Raw genomic sequence first — 24585 nt, 5'->3', positions numbered from 1 at the left:
ATTTCCCAACACCCCTGAGGTCAAAAGTAAGCAAACTCATGATAATGCTCATTCAATCAGAGAAATGAAACCAAGGCAAAGAGATTCCCTGGATTTTAACACAGTCATGCTGTTTAATCAGATTCAGAACTGGGAAGGAAACTCCAGATGTTGATGGGAAGACACAGGCATTGCCTCTCAGACACCTGTGACCGAACATCTTATGCTGTTTAGCCTCTGCTTCACCTTTGGAGCCTGCACTAGGAGGAAATTTTATGGCAAAGAAAGCCAAAGACAAGGTGGGAAGATGAAGACGTGCCGAAACAGTATCTTTCTCCATACAACAGTATCTCTTCCATCAGACCATAGCACAGTTACTGGAGCAGAATATGTCAAAATTCAAGAGCCTGTAATTCTCTGGCAAACACACATTCCTGCCTGAAATGGGGCAAGCGGGTTTTATGTAAAGAATGCTTTTATTCATCTGTAAAATGTTGCAAATAAAAAATAAAATTGGACCCAACGATTTTAATTTCTTCCAGAAAAGCTTCTAGCATTTGGCCTATTTTGGTATTTTAAATCAAAATTTGATTATTTTAAGCTACATGTGAGACATCATTCATTCTTAACAGGGATTTGTTATATTGCTTGTTTAGAGTAGGATTAAATAAACTTTTATCACACTGGAACTGTCAACTCTGTTACCCTCATGTGGTTATTAACTCCTAACAGTCTTTGGTTTGGGCTGCAATTGCTCCTTCCATTACTTTTTCTGAGAGCTGAAACTGCACTCAGAAATGCCCTTTAAATACGTGGGTTTTGGTGGAGTTTTCCCCCATCCTTGTAAAAGCCATGACAATTCTCTGCTAATTACTACCATAAGATACTAAAAATACATTTCAGCAGATGTGTAAAGGAGCAGTGGGCAGATGCCTTCTGCACCCCTGCCTGGGACCACTGCGGCTGTGCACAGGATGTCAGCCACAGCTGAGACGATGGTCCCTGACTGCCTGTTGGCTGGGGGGGGTTCTGCTGCCAGCACGGCAGTCTGTGGAGGGACTGGGTCTGCCCCCGACTCAGCACCAGTACCGCTCTGTGACTGGGCAGGCAGTCAAGCCCATCTAAAATCAGACAAAGCCAAATGCCATATTCAGGGGTGTCCTTTCTCCCACTGAGAAGGGATAGGTGAAAATTAGCTTTAGAAGGATGGCCATGCCCTCTGGGGTGCTCTAGGGTCTGGTGGCTTGGGAATGAGGGGGAGTGGTGCCCACAGCTTGCAGCAGCCACCCTTACACAGATCTTGGGGCTACTCTGGCTTCTGAAGCAGCTCAAGTACCAAGTATGGAGATTTTGTCGCACAACCTGAACTCTGAGGCTGAAAAAAGGTGAAATGGGCACACAGGAGGTACCCTTCTCCAGCCATTTGCAGCTCAGGATCAGTCCCTCAGGAGTTCTGGGATGGTAATCAGGGCTGGGGTGAGAGACACCATCACACATGGCCCAAAGAACCACACTGGGGGCTTCGAAATGTGAAAGATTCAGATGAAATCACACAGAAATGAGTGCATAGCTATTTAACAAAAAACATGGATATTTAGGACTGAAACTCAGTCCACAGCTCTGTTTTGCAGGTTCGGGCACAAAACGAGCCTCTCACAGCTTTGCTCTGACACTGCTCCTGAGGTGTGAATGTCCTCCCACACCCAATATCATGAAGTCGTCAGTGAGCAGGTGCTGGCACACCCTCCGGGGTGTCACTGTGGGTTGGCAAAGTGACAGTGGCCACAGCAGCCCTGAGCTGCTCTCCCTCCTCGAAGGACTGTGCTTCATCTGCCAAGTGAACACTGAAACCCAGGAAGGAATAAGGAGGGAGGTACTAGCCAGAGCTCGCTTTGTGGTTTTAATTATTAGCATCTTTGGTGCTCTTCAGATGGTGATGCTGCTGTATTATATTAGCTCTCTCTATAGGTAATGAATGGGTGCTGTATACTGTGAGCATTAGAGCATCAACCTCAAAGAGATTTAGGGGGAAAAATCATAATACACACCGAAAAATAAATATATGCAGCCTGGGACATAGAAATATGTCTTTTCTGTAGAATGCTGATTAATGTTGCATCAAATCACAATAAAATTAGCCTCCAGGGCTCATTTTCCTATTTGTAAAAGGGTAATAATGATTAGTTTTATCAATGTTTGGAGCAGGCTTGGAGGGGAAGTGTATGTTCTAAAGACATGCTAATGACCTGAAGAGGTCATTAGTTTGGGGAAATTCTGTTGGACCGGCACCAAATCCTCTTACTCTGTCTGACAAATCATACAGCAGAGTGGACTTTCATCTGCCGTAGCTTCAGGCATATTTGAAATTACTTAAATGAATGTAATTGCAAAGTAATTTTATTCTGCTGGTTTATAGTAGTTTTCCTACTCTGCCAAAGGCAAGACTGGCGAGCACTTGAAGGACAGGAAGCTGCTGAGAGCGTTGTATTTCTTCAGGACTTCTCTACTTCTCTGCACCAGAGGACTCACCCCATCTCAGCTAACAGCTCATCATGCTGGACAACTACCGTGAGCTCCACCATTAGGCAGGGAACCCCTGATTTACATCGCTGGCACTTGGTCTAAGCACCTGATGAGGTGCTAACTACAGCAGGTCTGTGTGACAGGACTATGGTCCTATAGGTAATTTCTTACACCTTATTACCACTTAATAATGGCCTCTTAACAACTAGGCTAATCAAGAATTAATGAGGCACTAAAACACTGTAAGAAACAATGAAGGATTTAAAAATTTCTCTTACTGTTTTATTGAAAAAGCAATTCATTTAACAGTTACTGCCCTTACTTTGGAGTCATATGAAAAGTCTTGGTACTTACCAAATGTATCAGTTGAAAGGTTTTATTCATTTATCAGTTATTTACTCATGTAAGGCTGCATATAACCCAAAGAGACTAGAACCAGATTTGGGCCCTGTCTGCCTACCTCACATCCATCCATTTGTCTGCTCGGGCACTCCCCTGCTCTCACATGGGAAGCCTGTTCATCCAACAGTGAAGTACACCACTGATGCCTGAAAAGTCTGTATAAAAGACTTCAACCCAAATTTTGGTAGGAGATAAGAGGGTAGTGACTTTAATGAGCACCCAGGCTCACCCAGGAATACATCAATGTGCGCGTGGGCAAGCTCTAATTTCCATGTCTTTTATAATATGATCCATTCAATCATTACTTTACACATTTCCAGTTCAACCTTTTTCCCCCTCTGGTCCCACCCCTGTTCCAACCCCTCAGAATTTGAGTCTGGGGTCGGTGAGACCTCCTTTTCATCAGTCCTCCACTTCCTCGGGCTTCTGGAGTTCTTCCGATGTTCTGACTTCTGGGTCACTCTGCCCCGTGTTTATGTCTCCTTTTGATATTCTTCAACCTTCTACCTTGAAAAAGAGACTAAACAGCTGAGGCATTTGAGCTCACTGTTCTGGGACAGGGGGTAGCAATATAAAGACATTAAACTCAAGCTGCGAGAAATATTAACACACTAGATCTACTTTGCTACAGCTACTGTGTTCCTAAAACCTATAAAAATGTGAAAAATCAAAAATCAAAAGCCCTTCCTGCATCACCACCAATAATGGAATGAAGTCAACCCAAACTAACACTAAAGTCAAAAAGGGATTTTAAATTATCTCTGAAAGCTAAACTGCCATTTTTTTTAGTTTTGTTTTTGTTTTTTCAGGAAGGAAGGGTGCACTTCAATGGGGAGCCATCCTTGACGGAGTGTTTGAGAAACTCTGAGTGAAATAAGTAGGGGGGAAAAAAAGCAATAATTTACATGACTAAAGGGTTTCGTATCAGTGACTTAAAACTGAATTAAAGCCTAAAAATATCCACCTTTACCATCAGGAATAATCAAAACAAAAACATGTTCAAATTTGACTTATTTTTTAAAACTTCCTCTGTCGTGAAAGGGTGGAGGATATATACTGGTTTGCTGAGAAAATCCCCAAATAGATCACACTGTGACAGATAACAGTTATGATTATTAATTCCACTGCTGACACTGAAATTACACTGATTCCCAACATAATGGATGAGTAAACAGCATATCAGAAATTCTTAGATGTTTTAATGTTTCCTATGCAATCAAAAAAAAAGAGCTCCCTCATTAAATAATACACTCTAAGAGAAGGCAATTTGATTAAATAAACCTATCTGTCAATCATGCTTAAAGTTATAAAGGGAAAACATTTTGTAGCTAAGCAAAACTTTTCTCCATATTAATCTCTTTCTTTTTCAAAATCTTTTTTTCTTGTATAATTCTTAAAAGAGAAAAGAATGGAAAACTACGTGCCTCAAAGAAAGACTGGGGCGATACCTGGGCACGTGACAATAGTTAAAATTTAGTCTTTACCGTGAAGCAGAGATGATGTGATGGAGAAATCAAGGGAGAAAGAAGAAAGGAGGCAAAGACTGATATGCACAAATCCAGAAACCTGAGCTGCTGTGAGTGGATTTGTGTATCCCTTGCTATACATACACCTCTTTATTTCTCTTCTGTTTTTCATGAGATGGGTGTGTGTGTGTGTCATGTTTTGTGAGGAAAAAGGGGAAAAGGGAAGGGCCAGCAGAAGTGAAAAACATGACATGTGGCTGCAGATGGTGAATCCTTACAAAACCAGGGCTGGGATGGTAAGAGAACAGAAAAGAGGGTGCAGCAAGAAAGAGGAAGGAAAGAAAATCAGGAGTGGTGAATGGCATGGGACGGACAGCAGGTAACAAGACAGGGAAAGACAAATCAGATCTAATCCTTTAACCATTTGAGATAAGGTGCCCAAGGATACCTGGAGAATGGGCAGGGCTGTGCGGCTGCAGGGGTGCTCCCCAGGTTTGTGCTACTGGCATCCCCTTTGCTCCATCCACAGAGCCCCGCTACCAAAGCAGCAAACACACATTCTCCTGCAGCAGCAACTGAGGCCACACATTACCCCACTGCATTACAACAACAGTGGGGTTAATTTTTCGCGCTATTTAATTTCCACAATGCTGAGGGCTGGGGAGAGGGGAAGAGTTGTGTAACATGGTGTGATGGATGGAAAGTTTCTGAACGTCACTGAGTCTTGACCAAAGATGGGAACAGGGTCTGGCAGCTCCCTCTCCTTGGCTTTGTGAGGCAGCAGCTTCTTAGGACATCAAATAATTAACTGAGCTGCAGAATTGCAGGATAAGATTCATACAGTTCTTTCCCTGATGGAAGAGTGTCAGCCTGGACCACGCTGTTCTTGGTGAGTCTTTAAAGCTAATGCAACTCATACAGAAGATATTCTTTGAAAAGAACTGGAGATTTATTTGGATAAAACTCTGAGTGGATGACAAGTGTATGCAAAGAAATAAGATGAGATTTTAATTTCTCACAAGTAGGAAAACATAAGCAGCTTCAGCAAGAGGCATTTGCTTTCCAGCTAGGCACCAAGGCTTTTATTATGTTCTTCAGCGCACAGAAAGAGTTGTTCTTCTCATAGTGAATTCATAGCTCTGCAGTGTCATTGAGCCAAACGGGATCATGCTAAAGATATACTTGGCCATTTCTGTTAGATAAAAATAAAACAAAATAATTCTAAAAGGAGGGCTGTTGCTTTTTATAATCTTTTCACAGTGCCTGGAGATGACGATTATTAAGTCATCCACCTACTGTTGTCTGATGAAAATATATGCAAATTGGGAATATTATCAATGTCCTTCTACAAATCTAACCTTTAGCATCCAGCTTCATGCCTATCTCTCATTGTTTATGTATTACATATGTCTTTCTATTCATATAGCAATGATGCTTCTAAAATCCTGGCTGACAAGTCTTCTTTTACTATACCTCTGATCTTCCCCTTTCTCTCTTTATTCCACTGTCTCCCAGGCTTCAGAGCTGGAAATTTGGTCCCTGACTCCTGCCTCCTCAGCATCAGTCACAGAAGGCTGCTGTGGGTGCTGCAGGGCTTCTTACAGGACCATGCCTGCTAAAGGGTGGCATCAGCCAGCCGCTCTCAGACAGTAATGAAACACACGGTACAGGCTCAAAGAGAGGTTTCGTTCTCTTGACTACAAAGCCTGAAAGAGTAAAACTGTTCAGAGGAGAAAAGGATGTCTCTCCTGAGTTGACTGGCCCTCTCCTGACCTGTGTGCTGGACCGCTCGCTCGCGGGAGCTGTGCTGGGATTACTGCGCTGCAGGATGCAATGTCAGTGTGCCAATGGCAGCTGTGAGGGATGTGGAGAAGCAGCAGACCTCCACTTTGACAAACACAGGTTCCTCTCCCCCCCCCCCCCCCCCGCCTTTATCTTTTCATGTGCAGTCACTTTCTAGCAAGCCCTTTTTCAGCATGTACAAGTCATCCTGCTTTACTGAGGCCGCTGACAATAAAGCATGCTGCTCTCAGGGAAATGTTATTTAACTGATCTGGAGATGGGCAGCACAGCATAAGCACCAATCTAGGCACCCATAGGAATTCTCGGTCTCTCAAACAATAACGGTGAAAGAAGTCCTGCTGGAAGGCATCATGCTTGTCTATAATTATTTATGAGATCAAAACTTTACTCTGTGACAGAGAAAAACCCAGGGATTTTTAACAGTTTGTGGCAAAAGGCTTCATCCTTTCTTCCACAGAAGTCTACAAAAACTGCTGTTGCTTACAACGATTGGAAGTATTAGAGTTTGTGTCTCATATTACATTTTTTGTATAAGTTACAGAAACACATGTGGATTTTATGTGAGCAGGCACATTAATTTTTTTCTTGGGTCCAATAGTTAAAACCAGCATAGACCAGAGTGAGGACAAACTTATTTTGAGGTTACATTCTGTGATATTCTGGGGTTCCCAGCCCCAGCCCTTCTCCTCGCTCCCTGCGGTATTTGGCCTCCATCTGAACTACATCAAGATGGGTCACACGTCTGGCTGCCTGCCTCATCTCCCCACGGCACTGCAGAACAGAAGGCCCTCTACCCCCACATTATAAATGCCACAAAAATTGGTCATCAAATGAGGTACAAAAGGGTAATTTGCTCATCCTTTGTCCGCATCATGATATTAAATAACTTTTAGAGAATATTTGTGTTGATTTGTCTGCTTTGCTAGTAGGAATGCTGATGTGAATCTACAGGATTTGCACTCTTAATTGCACTAAATTCAAATACAATTAAATACACAGCAAGTCCACATGTTTATCAGGTAACAGATCAGTTCTGTTTTAATTTACTATACCTGATCTATCACACCTCCTGGAGTGTATCTCCGAAGAAAGATGTAAAGAGATGCCTTTTCTCTATCAACAATTGCTTACAGTTTATCCCATGAAAGGGGAAATCAGCACAAATGAATCCTGACAAAATATCTTACAAAACTAATAAAAATCAGCATGCAGAAATGCTAGCTGTAATTGCACTATTTTGCCATAAAAGGTCTGTGGGCCAATCAAACCATGTGGCTGGGGTTTTTTTCTTTGCAAAAACTTAGCTTTTATCTTTGTAAGTCAGTGTAGAGTTGCCTTGATTTTGGAATGATCAGCAAGTATAACCCTTTTGAATCTCAGGAACAATATACCTCATCCAAACCTTTGTCCTGATTCATCTCCAGCTTTGATAGCTTCAGTGTGTCACCCTGCTTGCTTGTCAAATCTATCACCAGTTCTAAATTGCTGATAAATATATTCCACATCTCTTTGGGGAGATGAAGCTTGTCTGCATGCTAAACAAAGAACAGAATGCAAAAAGTCAAGATACATGCTAAGGTATAATATTCTCCCTCTTAAAATACCACAGGTGAAATGATAATGTGGAAATATATTCTTACCCTGAGGAAGGCAGACTCCAGCTGTAGCTTAGCAAATCAAAGACCAGAAAACTTGCTTGCAATAACATCCTAACAAATCCAAAGAGTTATTTTTTCTGCCGTTAAAAAATATCCACACTCTGACTTTTAATCCAAATCCAGAGATTAAGGCAGAAGAACTTCACCAGTTTGTTTAGTTAGGTACGAACAGTAATTTGTCATGAAACTGCTAGCCTGCCACTGGTTAAAAAAAAATCATAGCTATTCATGGCTGAAGAGTAGACTTTTCCACAGAGGAAAATTCATCATCACTTCAGGTTTCAGTATCTTTTGGTATTTTGCATGGCAAATAAAAAGCTGTCCACCAAGTTTGAAAAGTCTCTTTTTTTCGAGTCACTTACTCTGGGAGATAAACAGGCATTTTTTTAGATTCCCTTAATTTGTTCTTCACAGTCATAAAACAAGTAACAGCAAAATGAGGGAGCTTCTCATTCAAAATCTCACTTTCTTGGTATTAAAAAAATATATCTGTGTACCAACAAAGTAGAAAACTAAGGCTCTTCAAATTCCAGAATCTTTCCATTCCTGGACAAGCTTTAGTGTTCAAATGTTAATAGAATGCCTGCATTTGGGAAAATAAAAAAACCCCACAACATCAACACCCCCCCCCAAAAAAAAAGATCCTAAAAAAACTTGGCTTGTATTCAGGCTCAAGAGTCTGTGAAACAGACTTTTTCCATACTATTACCTCAGTCTCAGGATTTCTCTTTTGCAAAATGTTAGTTATTTCTCTTGGCAGGTGGCCAGAGCCCTGTATCTCTCTCCCCCTCTTGCTCTCCTCCCCTCCCCACCCTTCAGGCACACACTCACTCCTCTTCCCATCACCCAGCGATTCAGCCCTGGGATGAGGTAACCTCCCCATCCTTTGGCTGATGGGACACAGTGTGGGGAAAAAAATCAGGTTACGACACCCTGGAAGTATCGAATGCTCCCAATGACTTTTCTCTTCTTTTGGATAAGAGAACAGACCCATTTATTTTGTTTCCCTGACCCAGACCCCTGGGCGAAGTGAGCAGCCCCCTGCACCCAGCAGTGGTGGTGCCTCGGCCAAGCTTCAGCCCTGGCAGGTTTCAAGTTGCAGCAGCTTTCGCCCTGGGTAGAGAATTTCCAAAATGTGTTACCCTGGCAACCAGGAATTTTAGCCCAGCAAAAAACACCACCACGCACACCATGACCCCAACGTGTGAGACGCTTCCATTTATCATTTTCTCCAGGGGAAAAATACGGAGCGGGGTTGATGGGGCTGCCTTCCTGAAGGCATTTCCAGTGAAACAGCCTTCATCCCAGGTATTTGCATCTCCCAATTTTTCTGGCAACCCCTCTTCAATCACTGTATTTCAAGCTAATATATAATACATACAAAATTCCTAATTAGTTCCTTACAAATGACAAAGCCCAAGGAAAATCATGCTTAAGAGAAAAATGCTATGCTTTACATAGAACTGCAATACAGGAAAACTTTTCCTCAAGCCTGATGATATTTTAGCCAGTTAAAATGCTCAGCTTTATTCTAAAAGACATTAAATGAACACTGGTGATACAGAAGCATTTTTTGACTTGGTATAAAATTAGAAATAATGCCCAGCTATATAGTAAGCTTTCAAATGGGACAAAAGCTGTTGTTTCAAGGTGAAGATTTCTCTTGCACAAAACCACTTTCCCCTTCAGCTTTGACCCAAGGGTGGCAACCATGGCAGCTTCCCATGGCTAATTATTTTTCCCTACAGTGTGCAGAGTACAGATAGATAGTAAAGGTGAAGGTGTTACACAAGAGGGCCTATATCAAGGGTACTTTATAAATAAAACTCTGCATAGAGCAGTAAGGGTGGTTAACTCAAGCTATTGGCTATATCTGGTAAAAGAGGGATAGAATTTAAAAATAGGACAATGAAAGCCCTATTTCACCCCATCTAAGTCAAACAAGACTCAGTAGTACTTTTATTTAGCATTCACCTATTCCCATTACTGTTGACATCTCAGATAATGCTTTTCTTGGTCTGACTCAAAATCAACAGAAGCTAAATTTTGTCCCAGGAAAACCACAGCTGCAATTAAGGTCAGATTTGGCTTCCAGGTATTTTCTTTCTAAACCAAACAAATCAGCTCCATCTCATCTGCTTTCAGGAAGATCATGATTTTAAGATATTTTTGTATGACTTTAGGTATCATTTAGAATTTTTTTTACTTATATCATCTTTGACTGCTATGTGCCTATATTTTTTACATGACAAAATAAAACAAGACCAATTGTATCAATTTATTCTTCCTCCTTAACTCTGTAAACCTTAAAGACAGATTCAGTCAGGATCTGTGGGAGCAAATATCTTTCAAGAAAATGTCTTTATAGCATTTGAAGAAAATAGACTTCTTGGTGTCAACTTACAATAGGGTTTTTTTTTGTGAACTATCGGCAGCATTGTACACTGTAAACTCAAAAAATCTGTGTTCAGAAGAGGTTAGTAACTGGCAGGAAAGGTTCATATTAGCATTCTGACCATACCACAGTGGGTCTGATGCATCCCACAGGGGAAATCACTTTGTTTCTGAGGGAAGTTATGGTGGAATTATATTTTTTAACAGTCTATATATTTAATACACAGAGAGAAAAAAAAAGTTCGTTCTTCTGTCCTGTCCCCTGTATGTGGACTGAAGGTAATTCTTCAGGGGACAGGACAGAAAAACAAACTTTTTCATGGAAATTTGAGAGCTGAGGAGGGTGCTTTAAAATTTTAGCTGTTCTTGATGGACTGGCTGAGCAGTGACAATCTGGCAGTGTTAGGGATTAGTGCTGCAAGCCAAGGCTCAAGTAAACAGGTGGAATAGTGCAATGAAGCCAGCCTTCTTCTTCTGCCAGAGGCTTAGTTCATAGATAAACACCAGACTTTCACTTCTACAGTTTTCAAGACCTCCACTGCTCTGAAAAACACTGCCTTCATTCATCACACTAAGGAGTTGTTCTTTGGATTTTTTTTAATCATGGACTGCACAACTTCTTTCAGAAACATCACAGATATACATTAAAAGCCATTGACACAACGATGTTTTCAGAAACAATAAATTTCAAAAATTAACATGAAGTATATAGTTTCATACTGGTTACCAACCCTTGGAAGTTGTGCTTCTCATCAAAGCAGGATTGTCTGTAGCTCATGAGTGGGTTGATATGCTCCATGACTGGCCTGGATAGAGCCTGTTAAGTTTCTAAAACAGGTTTCACCAAATCATTGGTTGATAGGCCTGCTGCAGATGTCCTTGCCACCTAAAATGCCCACAACTTCAGCTGTGGAAGGCTGGGAAGTTGTCCCAGTATCTGTATTTGAGAGCTAAAAAGTTATATTCCATAAAAGTTTGGGCAGCCCTTTTTTTGGAGCTGACTTCCTCACTGGCATGGATTTCACCCTTTCTATTGTCCTCTAAATCCATCTGTTAGCTATTTTCTGGTTCAGTTGATGTGAACCATCATGGTCCTTTTGGCAAACAAAGAGAAGGATATTGAAGATGTACCGCTGGAGGGTTTTTTTTCCCTCTGCAGCTTGAATGCTTTGTCCCTTTCCTATTTGCCACCCCTTCCTCCAGTTCAGCAAGACAAAAGCCAAATCCTTCTAATTTAAATTGTGTGATCCCTGTCCCAAGACTGAAACTCTGGAGGGAGGATGGGGAAGTGGTGATGGGTCAGGAGCTGCCTCTGCTCACCAGGTCTGAAGGCTCCTGGGAGGGCAGCAGCTTCTGTCCTCCCTTTCTCCCTACACCTGGCACTGCTCAGGACATTTCCCACTTACTACCCAAACCCGACTTTGAAAACTTAAACTACTGCTTATTTCCTATACTGTTCTGGGTGAGTAATCCTCAGCCATTTTTACAGAACATTACATTTTTCAACACTTTGTACAAATATTAATAAGACAGTCTTCATGGTGGTCTAATTATTTTAGATGGGGGAAAGTCAAGGTTAACTTAAAATAACTTGCACCAGGCTTTTTGGTGAAGTGAGGTGGGATTAAGGCTACTCTTTCAACTCCAATGTTCCATCAGGTTGCAGTTTATGTCACAGTAATACTCCCAAGTTCATAACAGAATATTCTGAGTTGGAAGGAACCCACAAGGATCATGGAGTCCAACTCTTAAGTGAATGGCCCATACAGGGAGCAAACCCACAACCTTGGTGTTACTATCACCATGCTCTAACCAACTGAGCTAAGCTGTTGCCTGAGACACTTAAGGTCAAGATCACATCAGCCACATGTGAGAGGCCAAGCTCCCTGCAGACTAAGAGCTGGACAGAGCGCTGACAACACTCGCTCAAGCTGATTGCCTGCTTTTGGGACTGGTTCTCTTTGTTCTCTGCAGGCACCTTGTAATCCCTCTGCCTCAGTCTTCCCACCTACAGAAGGGGAAAGAAACCAGCAGTTTTTGGTTGTTGAATAACTATCTGTGAGTTACTCTGAAGATACAAGGGGAAACACAGAACAGAGGAAGAAGGAACCAACAGGCAACATTCATGACAATACAGACATGTCACATCAAGTAAGAACAATAGTGATGTTGCTCCAAGTAGCAATTTCCTATTTCCTTCCTGAAGGAGAATCAAGGGGGTGAGAATGATAAGCAGGTGTTGGATGGGCAAGAAACTGAAGTACTAATGTCTGGAAATGGGTGGCTTGGAAGCTGCTGAATTTAGTACTGTTAATGAAGATCACCCTGAGCAAACCATTCTGCAAGTAATGCTGGAGACCAGTGCAGGGAAGGAACAGAGCCAACATGTATTTCTACCTGGCAAAAGCAAACAAGCTAACACACAGTGTGATCACTGTGATTCTCATAGACTATAAGCAAAGGATAAAACCTGCATAACTGCCATAAATTCTAAAAGCCTCCCTCAATCTTGGTTAATTTTCTTGTAAAAAGGGAGGAAAAATCTGGAGCAGCTCAGCATGAAAACAATTGTGGGAGGGTTAATAAAGAGACAGCACTGAGGTATCTAGTTGGTAGCCCTGATATCATTAAGTAAGTGCACTAGAAATGTCGAGGTAAATGCATAGCAGTGAATCACAGTCAGGCATGATTAACCTTGGGTAGTCTGAACTGGAAATCATTTACAAACACAAAGGTACTGAGGAACATCTCAACAGACATCGAAAGTCATTCCAAGAGCAGGAGTCATGCTGAGAGCTTTGTGTATGCATGCCATTTTATAATTATTGTCATATTTTGCATGTGGGAGGATAGAGAACGGAAGATCCTAGACCCCTTTCTCATGGAGGAGTTTCTGTGGCACTGCAAGGTCCTCTGAAACATATGCACTGGTTGGAATCACTTTGCCTTGCACAGAAGTTTTATAAAATTAAATGTTTTAGTTGCAACAAAAGGCTTACTTGAAAGGACATAGTTTTTGCCAAAGAAAGACTAAAATCCTATAAATGAAAATATTAATAACCAAACAACTCTCTTTCTTTATCCATTCCTTACTCCTTAACCCAGCCCTCCAGACCAATAGCTGGTAAAACACGGGAGGGAGAAAGGATTTTAATAAAAACTAGGTCTTTTTAACAAAATCTGTGAAAGTTTGTTGACCCTTGAAAATCGACCCTCTTATTACAAAAGCAAAAATCCGCAACTTTGCTGGATATTTCTGATCAGTTCTAAAGTTCAGAAATGCTCATTGAAGCTGTAACCATATGACCCATAGAGAGCTGTATATATTGAGTACAACAACAACAAAACCCCTTCAAATCCACAATTCTCATGGCTTTAAAAGCATTCAATTACAAGGAACATGAATCAACTGGGGAAGACTCCAGACATCTTAACACCTTTGTATCTTTTATTGCAATTCTTCAGCACCAGCTTAGGTGATTATTGTGCATGCCAAGGCGGTGAAGGCCATAGGAATATTGTGCAAAAGGTTACAGTTCTGCTTAAGATTTCCTGCTTGCTTTCTCATCAGTCTCATTCCCCTAAATCCATCTCAGTTGTCCTTAGCATTGTAGTAACTACCCTTATTCAGCTGTCTCATTAGGATGCTGCATCAATTAATGTACATCATCTAATGCATACTAGTTTTTAATGTTTAATATTATTATCAGTGGAGAGCTATGTCACATCAAGTCTGTCGAGGGAGTTAATGCATACAAGAAAACCCCTACGCATAATGCCATTCTGAATGATTACTGTACCCACACCCCTCTGAACAGTGTCCTGCACTGTAGGTTTCTATATTTTGGGAGGTCACAGGTAGCATCTTTGGCCCTGGCCCTCCAGGTCTCAGAGTTATGTTTGTTTTTGAGGACCTGGAGAACAGTGGACAAGGCATGAGGAATGTCTTGAAGCGGATACATCATGTACATGCTTGGTGCACAAATGCCTCTGCCTGATTCAGGAGGGTAATCAACCTGTCCTCTGAAGCTGCATAAATAATGTTTGGATGGAGGTAGTATATTTGCACCAAGGATGAATTAACTGCCATTGAGTCATATAAGCTTGGCTTGAGTGTGTGGCTTGTAACATGCCTGAGGAAAATAAAAAAGACATTTTCAAGAAAGAATCATTAATTTACTCCTCCTCATCTTCTCTGTTATTTTCCTCTAGGCAAACATGACTTACTTTGTGGGCTTTTTTTGTTGCTGTTTGTTCCATTTTCACAGGGAAACACTGATTTGCAGTTAAATGAATTCACAGATTCTCCTTGTCAGACCTGAACATGCCATCTCCCCTACATCAGTGTTGTTCCTTTTTTAGAACCCCTGCCAGGATATGCCAACCGGACTCCTCTGACGCTCAGGGGAGGGACACTTTGCAAGAAGGTACAGGCTTTTTTACCCATGGGTACCCCTGGCAGCATCCGTGCCCCCTTGCACACTCCCATGGCAACCAGCTGGGCACTGCTGGACCTCTTGCCCAGCTGCACAATGGCATGGCCTTCTCCATGTGTGCAAGGGAAGAGCACATCTGATACTGTGGTCAGAGCAGGCACATACGCTCACACATCCATATGTACAGCTACACTGCAAGTCCCTCTAGCTGTGCATCGTGTGCACAGGTGCGAGTTGCTACACCTGCAAAAGAGTAGAGAAAGGCTGCATCCATGACTGCCTGAGATACCAGGGATAAAAGCCTGTCCTTGAAGGTAGAAAAGAGAAGAAACATGGGAAGGCCATCAGAAGGGTAGCAAAAAGAGAACTGGGGTGTCAGTGTGTGCCTACATATCAACATGAGTTACTTTCCTTCACTAGGACGCTCGCAGAGCCAGCCCTCCACTGAGTAGCACATACATTTTAGCTTGCTAATGGCTTTTACTTGTTATCATTCTCCCTTTCTTGTTTTCAGTATTTCACCTCTAGTTTTCTCTTCTGTTGTTCTCACTTTTGTATCTCTTTCTGAAAATGTGATGCTCGCAATTCCATTTCCTACTTCTTAGCTATATCCCTCTCATTTTCTTCCTCCTTGTTCGGCATAGCACTTTCTGGTTCCCTTCTTCCCATTTCGTCTTTTTTCTTCTGTATCCTTTTAAACAGAATTTCTTTAAGTAGAGGGGCCTCTGCTTCTTGAACACAGTCATTTATCAACAGTAACCAGATGTTTCTACCTCTAAAAATGGTTCTGGGAAACAATGTACGCTGTGGAATAGCCTTAAAATATAGTAACAATTTAAAGATAAGCATTATAAATATACTACATCTAGTAGACAGTACAGTTTCAGAAGGTTGTACTAAGATGTCTTATTAGGCAAGAAACCTTTCACACTAGATCAGATTCTGAAGTCTGTTCTATCTAAGACAGCCAACTATATGACATAGTATGTAGTCTCAAACCAAATCCATAACCAGATTGGGGTGTATCCCTGAAGCCATATTTTGGGTTCAGTGATACCACTAATGTGGGTTCAGAGATCATACAGGATTTTAATACGATGAAAGAGAAGAAAGGAACATTCCTCACTAATAAAATACTACCTAACCAGAAAAAAACCACTTTGGAGGACAGCTTATGTTTTATATATTGCTAAATATGAGCAAAAATAAATGCGTTCATTTCTCAAAAATACCTCCAGATGGCATTAAAACCCTTCCTCTTTTGGCCTTTATTGCGATATTATTTTTAAAAATGATAATATTTGGAATAATTCTTTAACCATTCCCAGTAATCATACTATCAGAAGGCATACGTCTTCTAATGCTTAATTCATTTAATAAGTTTGGCTAAATATGCTTTCATACTATAATTGCATTCCACAACACAATCTGCAAGACAAGCCATTCCTTACACCGTGTCAAATCTTTTTCTAGACTCATTTCCAGAAGAGTTTTAATGCGTATTTGCAGCGGAGATCAAAACATCCCACAATAAATCACTGTTATTGCACCTCCTTCTGTGAATACTTTTGGCCATGTAACAAATGGTGACACCTTATGAGATTTACATGATATAATGCTCTGAATTTAAATAACAGGAATCAGAATACATAAATTATGGGCCAGCTGTACTCTAAAATTCACATGACAGACTGTTACAAGAACTTCCCTCCCTCAAATGGGATTAAAAAGGTGAATGGTTTTGCAGAAATTCATAGTGCTCCTGCCTGGTAGTTATTAAAAGAATTCACTTATCTCGCTCAGTTTGGGAGACTGATGCCTTTCTTTTTTTAACTTGCAGCCCATCTGTTTCATAGACTGGTTTACATTGGCAAAACAATTCAGTCTTTTGTATGCTAGAGTTAAAAATGGTAAAAGCTTCTATTGTTGCACTAGAGTGAAGGTGAACACTGATATATTACAAGTGCCTGTTCCTATCTATTTCTCGACTTCTTTTGTTAATTCAAAAACATCAACAAAATCGTGAGAGACCAGAGATAACTGTAATTGGATTTCAAGTAATTCAGAGGTGAAGCTGCAGTCTGCAGTCTTTTAAAATTACATCGGTACATCAAAGGCATATGTGACATAATGTTTTTTAGCAAGTGTGACAAACTCTAGCAGCATTAAGGTAATGTTGAAGTAAGGTTGTAAAGGCCAGCCTCGCACACCCACAAAAATAATCTCATATCTATTCAGTGTGATATTGAGCCATTTCACTTGCAAAGATCTCTAGTTTACTAGCATGCCAAAGTTATAGAAATAATTAATGTTTAGTTGTTATCTAAAAAGCTGGTTTAAGAAAAGCATCAGTGAAAGAGTTTTATCTTAATGAAAACAAACAAATTGCATTTTAGCCAACAAATCTGATAAAAACACAGCTGCCTTCTTCAATCTTAAACGCAAATGTGACTTACGATGTATGGGTTGCGCTTTTCTCTGGGCTATTTGGCTCTACATCACTTTTCCCTTTAAAAGAAAAGAAGAAAATGACATCAGAAATGGGTCAATATAGAAACTGCTCGGATGTGACATGTCAATGCTTTATTCATTGCTAACACTCACCACTCTTGCCACATACACAGAAGGCTGTGGAGGCAACAACAGGGCTGCAGGGGCACTGCTGGAGCATTTGCAACCGGGGCAGTCAATCCTGAATTGACTCCTCTTGACACTAATACATGTACTCTGGTAATGTCAGGCAGAGGAACCCCACACAAGAGGCTGCTTAGAGGACACAGGCTTTACCAAGGACAGGAGACCCTGGAGCAACAGAAGGGATTTCTCTAGGGCCCTACAGCTCTGCTATTGAGAGTGTACTCCATACAACATGCACTTGCTCCAAAACCCTGCTCCAGGAAGAACAATTATTTCATACAAAGCAAAATAAATTCAGCAGGAGATAGTAAGGCAGTAATTAGGGCACAATTCTGACAATGGATATTTTGACAGATTAAGGATATATTCTTTTGCTCCTTCTAAGTGGCAACTGGGGAAGTCCTCTTTGCTGTTTTGTGTACTTTGGCATAGGCACTCAGTGTCAAGAGAGGTCAGGTACCCAAATGTTTGAGAAGTATCAGAGGCCCAAGGGATGCCTCTTCACATTTTCTAGTGACTCATATGGGTCCTGGCATATTGGCTTGTTATGATCTCCATCTTGGTTCAAAAATAACAGATAAGCCCAACACGACTTAGTTACAAAGCACAGACAGGGGGAGGCAGGCTGATGGGATTGTACTGCTTCTGCTAAGTCAGGCCAAATCCTTCTCCCTCCTTTCTTCTTTTCCTCCCCTCCCCGGCAAAAAAAAACCAAACCCAAAACCAACAGTAAGGCTGATGTTGTTTTCTCTAATTCATGTTCTCTGAGTAACCCAAGAGAGCTGTACTTCAGTGTAAGATTTCTGTTTAGCTCTACCATGGATGTACAGGGTATGCCACTCCTCTTGAATCACCTTGAATTCTGGACCTAGTGACTGTGCAGTCGCTGCTCCTCTTGTGTGTCACTGGATGCTAATAGCTGTCTATACATGAGTTTATGTTGCCTAGCAGACAAGGAGACACAGAGGTTGAATGTGACTGGTTTACTGATGGATGTGTTTTTCTCCATTACCTTTTAATGAGCTTTGTTAAACTGAAATCCACCTGTACCTTCTGGAAAAAATGTGAGAAATGCTTATTTTGGTCAGGCTGTTTTGGTGGTACCTGATTTTCTGCTCATTGACTTGAGTGGGTTTGGGATCAGCTCAGGGTCAACCTGGTCCATGCACATGCAGGAGCATTACTCATCATCCATTTGCTGCTGGCAAAGTCCTCATCCCCAGTTTCCATAGAGCTGTAAGGGGCACCTCTGGAAAACCTGTTGTTGCCTTCAAAAGAGGCAGGATTTTGCTACCGATGTTCTTCTACTGCTGTACAAAAGGAAGCTGCAGGACTTAGTCTAGACAGAGACCTTCTGGAAGTAGGTGTCTTGTAGAGGAGCTTCTGGGTATTGCAAACACCTTGACATGGTTCTTTTAGAGCTCATCCTCCTCTCTGGTAGGGTTTGTGTCTACCCAACTGAGGTGCCTGAACTTTATTAAGCAGAATGGTGAAAGGTCTGGATGACTCAGAAACCACCAATGCCTCTGTGAGCCTCCAGGGAAGCTAAGCACTAACTGCAGGAGGACAGCTACAGGCATTTAAAATTTAGATATGAGCAGGGTGCATCCACTCCATAATCTCTAGGTTGCTCTTCACTTTCAGCAGAGACATCAAAAAGTATATCCAAATGATGAACTTGCTGGCTAGAAAGCTGTTGCTACAGTATGTTTGTCAGCCTTAGGGTGCCTAGAGCATTGGAGCTCATCTGCATTATGCTAATTTGGAACAAGAAACCAACAGTAACAGTTGGCATATATTCAAAGATTTTCTATTTGTAACTTGGGCTTTTTCTAAGTGATGAATTATTACCATGAACACTGGTTTGTTTGAGTGTGAGGGGGAATATGAATCCCTGAGTGTTCTGCCAGCAGAGTTCACTTTCAGCAATATATGTTAATGCAGCAACAAGGGAAACAGCATACGTACTGGGAGGAAAAAGGAAGGAGGATCTCTGTGATTTAGCCAAACTGGATATTAATGAATTACCCTACAGTAAGCATTTGCAGCTGCTTTTATGCCAATTGTCACTTAACATACTTCTGTGTGGAGGGCAAGGATTAAGCCTGTACAGATGGTAGAAACACACCAGTCCAGCCTATCAGAGTAGAAAATCTGGCCATTAATGCTTTATCAGTTCTTAGCAACTTTATTCTCACTTCACTGAATCTTAGAAATTTTAAAAATGTGTATAGCCTCAGCATAGCTGAATGTCACAGACAGGGTACAGATAGTATTTTTGGGTAAGTATACGCTCAAGAGAATTACCTGTCACAACAATTTGGCTTTTTTATACTCAGTCTTGGCCAGGCTAAGATTTTCTCTTAATTTTTATGTAACCTGCCAAATGCATGCAGGTACCAGTGTGGGAGGCTGGAATCTGCTGAATTGTTTAATCTCTAGATTCTTCTGGCTTCTTCTTTTGGGCAAATCTGTGCTATCCTTTGTTCTTCTGACTTTTTGGAATTAACGAAGAACACGTTCACACTTTGCTATGGGACTGCTGATAGCACACCTTATTTCAGGTGCTAAGCACTGTGTATGTCTCCTGAAACAGGTGTGTCTGTGTGTCAGTGGGTGTAGGTGCACATGTATGTATGGCCAAACTTCGCGAACGAGGATTTGGGAAGGGCTCTCCCTGCGTGAGTGTGCCCTTCCAGTCTGCACAGTGGATTTTTTAGGTGAGGCACAGCGTGCGCAGAACTGGCCCCACCGTTTAAGTCCTGAGGTCCATCTGCCACAGCCGAGAGAGCTTGGACAGTGACAGGGAAGTCCTCAGGACTGTCACAGCACCCGGTACTAACCGGGGCTGACCCTGCTTGGCATCCGCGATCAGATGTCAGGGAGGCATTGAACTTCCCGGTACGGTCTCCACTGAGACTTGAACTCACAACCTTGTGATCCAGAGTCTGGAGTGCTCACCATTACACCATGCCTTAGCCACAGAGCTGGGAGTTCTTTGCTAGCTTATTCCTCATCTCACACAACTTTTTCCTAACCTTTTTAGATACAAGAAGACACGTGTCCAGAATTCTTGAATTTAAAAATAAATTTCAAATGAACTCTTGTAAGATTTCCCTGTTGAAAAGTGGATGGTCAGAACAAGAGGTCTCTCCTCTGAGTTGGCATTTTGGTGAATCACTCAACCTAACCAGGTCATGTTTCCCTTTCTGTGTAACAGGGATAAATAATATTTATTGTGATGGAGTAGTGTAACTTCAGCCATTATGAGTTTTTAAATGCTTCGATTTCCTTATGGGGGAAGGATAACAGAAATGCAAATGTTATCCATGAGAAAAACAATGTTGGCAGCTGCAGTAAAACCATTGCAAATGACAGGCTCAAGAGCCACTCCAAAGAAGACACAGTGCAATGGGAAATAACAGTTAATTAGGACTCTGAAGATAAGCATTTGGATAACAGAGTACATAGATCATTAGATTTGTTTCCCACAGGGTAATTTGCTAGTATTCTTTACATCCTGTATTGGGTTTGTGGCAAGGTTTTGGTAATGGCGGGCGCTGGATACAAGGGGAGACTTCTGTAAGAAGCTGCTAGAAGCCTCCCTGTGTCTGATGGAGCTGTGCTAGGCAGCTCCAAGATGGACATGCTGCTGGCCAAGGCCAAGCCCATCAACAAGGGTGGTAGTGCCTCTGGTATAACAGATTTAAGAAGAGGGAAAGCTACTACACAAAAGCAACTGCAGCCAGAGACAGAAGCAAGAATATGGAGAGAAATAGTTTTACAGATGTTGATATCAGCGAAGAAAGAGAGGAAGGAGGTGCTCCAGGTGCCGGAGCACAGGTTCCCCTACAGCCTGTGGTGAAGACCATGGTGAGGCAGGCTGTGTCCCTGCAGCCCAACATGGTTCATGGTGGAGCAGATATCCACCTGGAAGCAGCAGGCAACCCCATGATGGAGCAGGGGGATGCCCAAAGGAGGCTGTGACCCCATGGGATGCCTGAACTGCAGCAGGCTCCTGGCAGGACCTGTGGCACCATGGAGAGAGGAGCCCAGACTGGAGCAGCTTATGACCCCACAGGAGACCTACACTGGAGCAGTGTGATCCTGAAGGACTGCACCCCGTGAAAGCGACCCATAGTGAAGTGGCTCATGAGGAACTGAAGCCTGTCAGAAGGACTCACATTGGAGTTCACAGAAGATCATCTCCCATGGGAGGGACCTCATGCTGGAGGAGGGGAAGAAGGTGAGGAATTCTTCCACAGAGGAGAAAGGAGTGCCAGAGACAAGGTGTGATGAACTGATTGCCGCTCCCATTCTCCACTCCCCTTGCACTAGTGGTGGGGAGTGAGTAGAGAATTTGGGAATGAAGTTGAGCCTGGGAAGAAGGGATGGGTGGGGGGAAGGTGCTTTTAAGATTTGATTTTATTTCTCATTGTCCTATTCTGATTTGATTGGTTGTAAGTTAAATCAATTTCCTTGAGCTGAGTCTGTTTTGCCCATGATGGTAACTGGTGAGTGATCTCCCTGCCCTTATTTCCACCCACAAGCCCTTGTTGTATTTTCTATCCTGTGTGCAGCTGAGAGGGAGAGCGGATGGGCACCTGGTGTCCAGCCAGGGTCAACTCACCACACATCTGAATAAATTTTTTCCTAAATTTACTTTGAGTTTTACTATCAGGACTGGTCAAGTCTATACCTCATTCTAACTGTTTTATTCGATGTCTTATTTCAGCATCTCAACAGGAATCCTCATTGATACAGGTCTCACAGGGAGTCAAACTCTCAATGTGATGTTAGGAAAAGTGTCTGGGTGTTTGACAGTGACCCTAAAATGTTTCTGCATGAGTTCAGTTGTTCTTTGGTTTGAATGCTATCAACTGGTCAGTACCACATCTGGCTTCTGCTCAGCTGCAAATATATGCTGATTTTGCAGGATGAATAAGGAGATAAGTAGCTGGAGTCACTGTGGTGTGGGAGGGCAGATGGGCGAATTGGAAGTGGAGTCAGAGACCATTGGAGTAAAGAGCAAGGGAAAATTTTAAGGATGTGGGATCAATTTCACAATTCACAGGAAAGTGTATTTCATGAAATCTGCAGAATAACCTATTTTATTCAAGAGTTGAAAGAACGAAATGCCAGCTATGACCAAAGCTGGCGAAATACTATGGCCTCTGATATCATTGAAAAGCCCTCAGCTCAGCTGGTGTGTTTGTCATGCTTGTACCTCTGCCTGTCTTTGCATAGCCCTCTCTATTAGGACTCTTTTGTGCTTCCTTCTCTCATTACTGTATTCATTATTTTCTGACAGAACCTCATCCCCTTTGCCTTTTATTACTTCCTTAGTGCTGGTACTTGCAGCAACATCAAACCAATGCCAGCAATTAAGTGACACCACTGCATGTTTATTCACAACATTGTCTTCCGCATGCCGACCTTTCCCTAGCAAAGAGCCACATCGTTTCAAAAGTCGGCATCTCCCAGCCTTGTCTCTCTGGATATCTTTTCCCTCACACAATGGGTGCCTAGACCCTTTCAAAACCCTAGCTACCAGCTCAGGGCATTTTTCTTCTTCAGTCACAGCCCTGCAATTTGCAAACAGGGCTCTGTGTTGGCTGATAGGTCAGGAAGCTAGCAAAATAATTCCTTTGGTTGTAATCATTTTATGTGGAGAGCAGGATAGGATCATGTATTTTTAACATGCAAGGCAACATCAACAACCGTCAGATGTGTCAGGGGAGAGCATTAATTTTTTTTCGCAGAGCAATTCAATCTTCCCTTTCAATACAGCTACTAAGTTTTTTACCGTAACTAAATGTAATTAAAGCGCTGCTGATCTGCACCATGATTTGTAAACTGGAGTCCACCGAAAAGCCCTGATCAGGAGCTAAACAAGTAGACATCACTCTCCTACCCACAGTGTTAGCCAAAAAGACCCATGGCTGTATGGTCTTTGAAACATTATTCAGTGTTAGTTTGGCAGGATTTATGTAGCTTATTACCGTGCAATGGCCACAAGATACACCATTGCCTATGAAAGATAAACGATAACAAGTGTTCTTGCAGAACTTTCTGGCAGTCTGGATCTGGTCGTGCAATTAGGTCAGCTCTTTTCTGGCTTTCCAAAAACAGCCACTCTTTAGCCCTTTCAGTCTTTCTCATTTACATAATGAAATGGCCATTAAAAATAGAATATTTTTTCTTCTTCCCAGGCCACCACAAGACCTGACACTTATATGATCACTCTTCAGTTCTGCCACAGCTGAGGGCTGCCTGATGAGGCTCTGCACTGCCCCAGTCTGCTATTGGTCCTTGCTCAGTCACTTCTTTTTCATAGTCATTGCCAAGCTCCCCACCCCATGTGGCCAGAAAATGAGTTGGTACTTACTTGTATTGCTCTGTCCTGTAGATCCCTGTTGTGACTCCTACAGTAATAACAGAAAAAAAGGTAAGGTGTGTTATTTTACAGAAATTTTTAGCTGCAATACTTGCTTGGACATTACCTTAACAATACAAACAGCACTGATTATTGTTCATTTGGTTTCAAAGTAATTTTCAATTACAAGAATAAATTCAGTACTTCTTGGAAAATCCGTTAATTCTAAGGCTTGTAAACTTATTTCACAACAACCTTTTAATGGTGCAATTCCTTGTATAGCTATTATGACCCTCCTGCTCACTATTCATTTATTGATCTGCCAAAACTCGTCTATTATATTCTACAAGTTTAGATGAGGAGACAGAAGGAAGACCAATATTGTTTCATGGACCATTGGATTCCTGAGGTAGTAGCACAGCTGGTCTTTCCTCTTCTCATGCTGACATTGACAGCATCAAAGAATGGAATTACAGACTAGTTCTGGGTCCCTGAGATTACAAGGTCAACCTTGTATGACAATGGCAATATCTGTGAATATGGTGCAATAAATCAGATCATTTTTATCTCATGCGCAAATGTTCACTCACTGTGTTTTACTCACAGAATTTGTTTGCATTCATAAAAACGTAAAAAAAGCTTATAAACAAACCAGAATACAAATATAAACTATAACAAAAATATATTTAAATTAAGGGAAAAAAGAATACTTTGCTATGGATGATCTGAGCTTCTGAACAACCCAGACACACACAGGAATGACACCTTGTATACAAGCTGCAGTTACACCTGTAGCTAAGACTGCTCAGAGAGGCCAAGCACCCACAGCAATACGTGGTCGTTTCACATGGTCAGAACTGGGTGCTGGATCAGATCCCTGGTCCCCAGAGGCCAAGCAATGAGCCAAACAC

At 41.9% G+C, this 24585-nt stretch overlaps 1 protein-coding gene across 1 annotated transcript in view; it reads right to left on the bottom strand.

Annotated features, from left to right (window-relative positions):
* The window catches only part of AFF3 (ALF transcription elongation factor 3), a 328111-nt gene that overhangs the window by 102488 nt on the left and 201038 nt on the right, over positions 1-24585 (bottom strand). The window contains exons 6-7 of the mRNA XM_071568183.1: positions 23687-23723; positions 17118-17169 (exon numbers count right to left, since the gene is read on the bottom strand). Of these exons, the coding sequence (XP_071424284.1) occupies positions 17118-17169; positions 23687-23723 (89 nt within the window). The remainder of the gene's footprint in view (positions 1-17117; positions 17170-23686; positions 23724-24585) is intronic.

This window comes from Pithys albifrons, chromosome 1 (assembly GCF_047495875.1).
Source record: "Pithys albifrons albifrons isolate INPA30051 chromosome 1, PitAlb_v1, whole genome shotgun sequence".
Lineage (NCBI taxonomy): Eukaryota > Metazoa > Chordata > Aves > Passeriformes > Thamnophilidae > Pithys > Pithys albifrons.
This window is presented reverse-complemented; position numbering and strand designations above follow the sequence as displayed.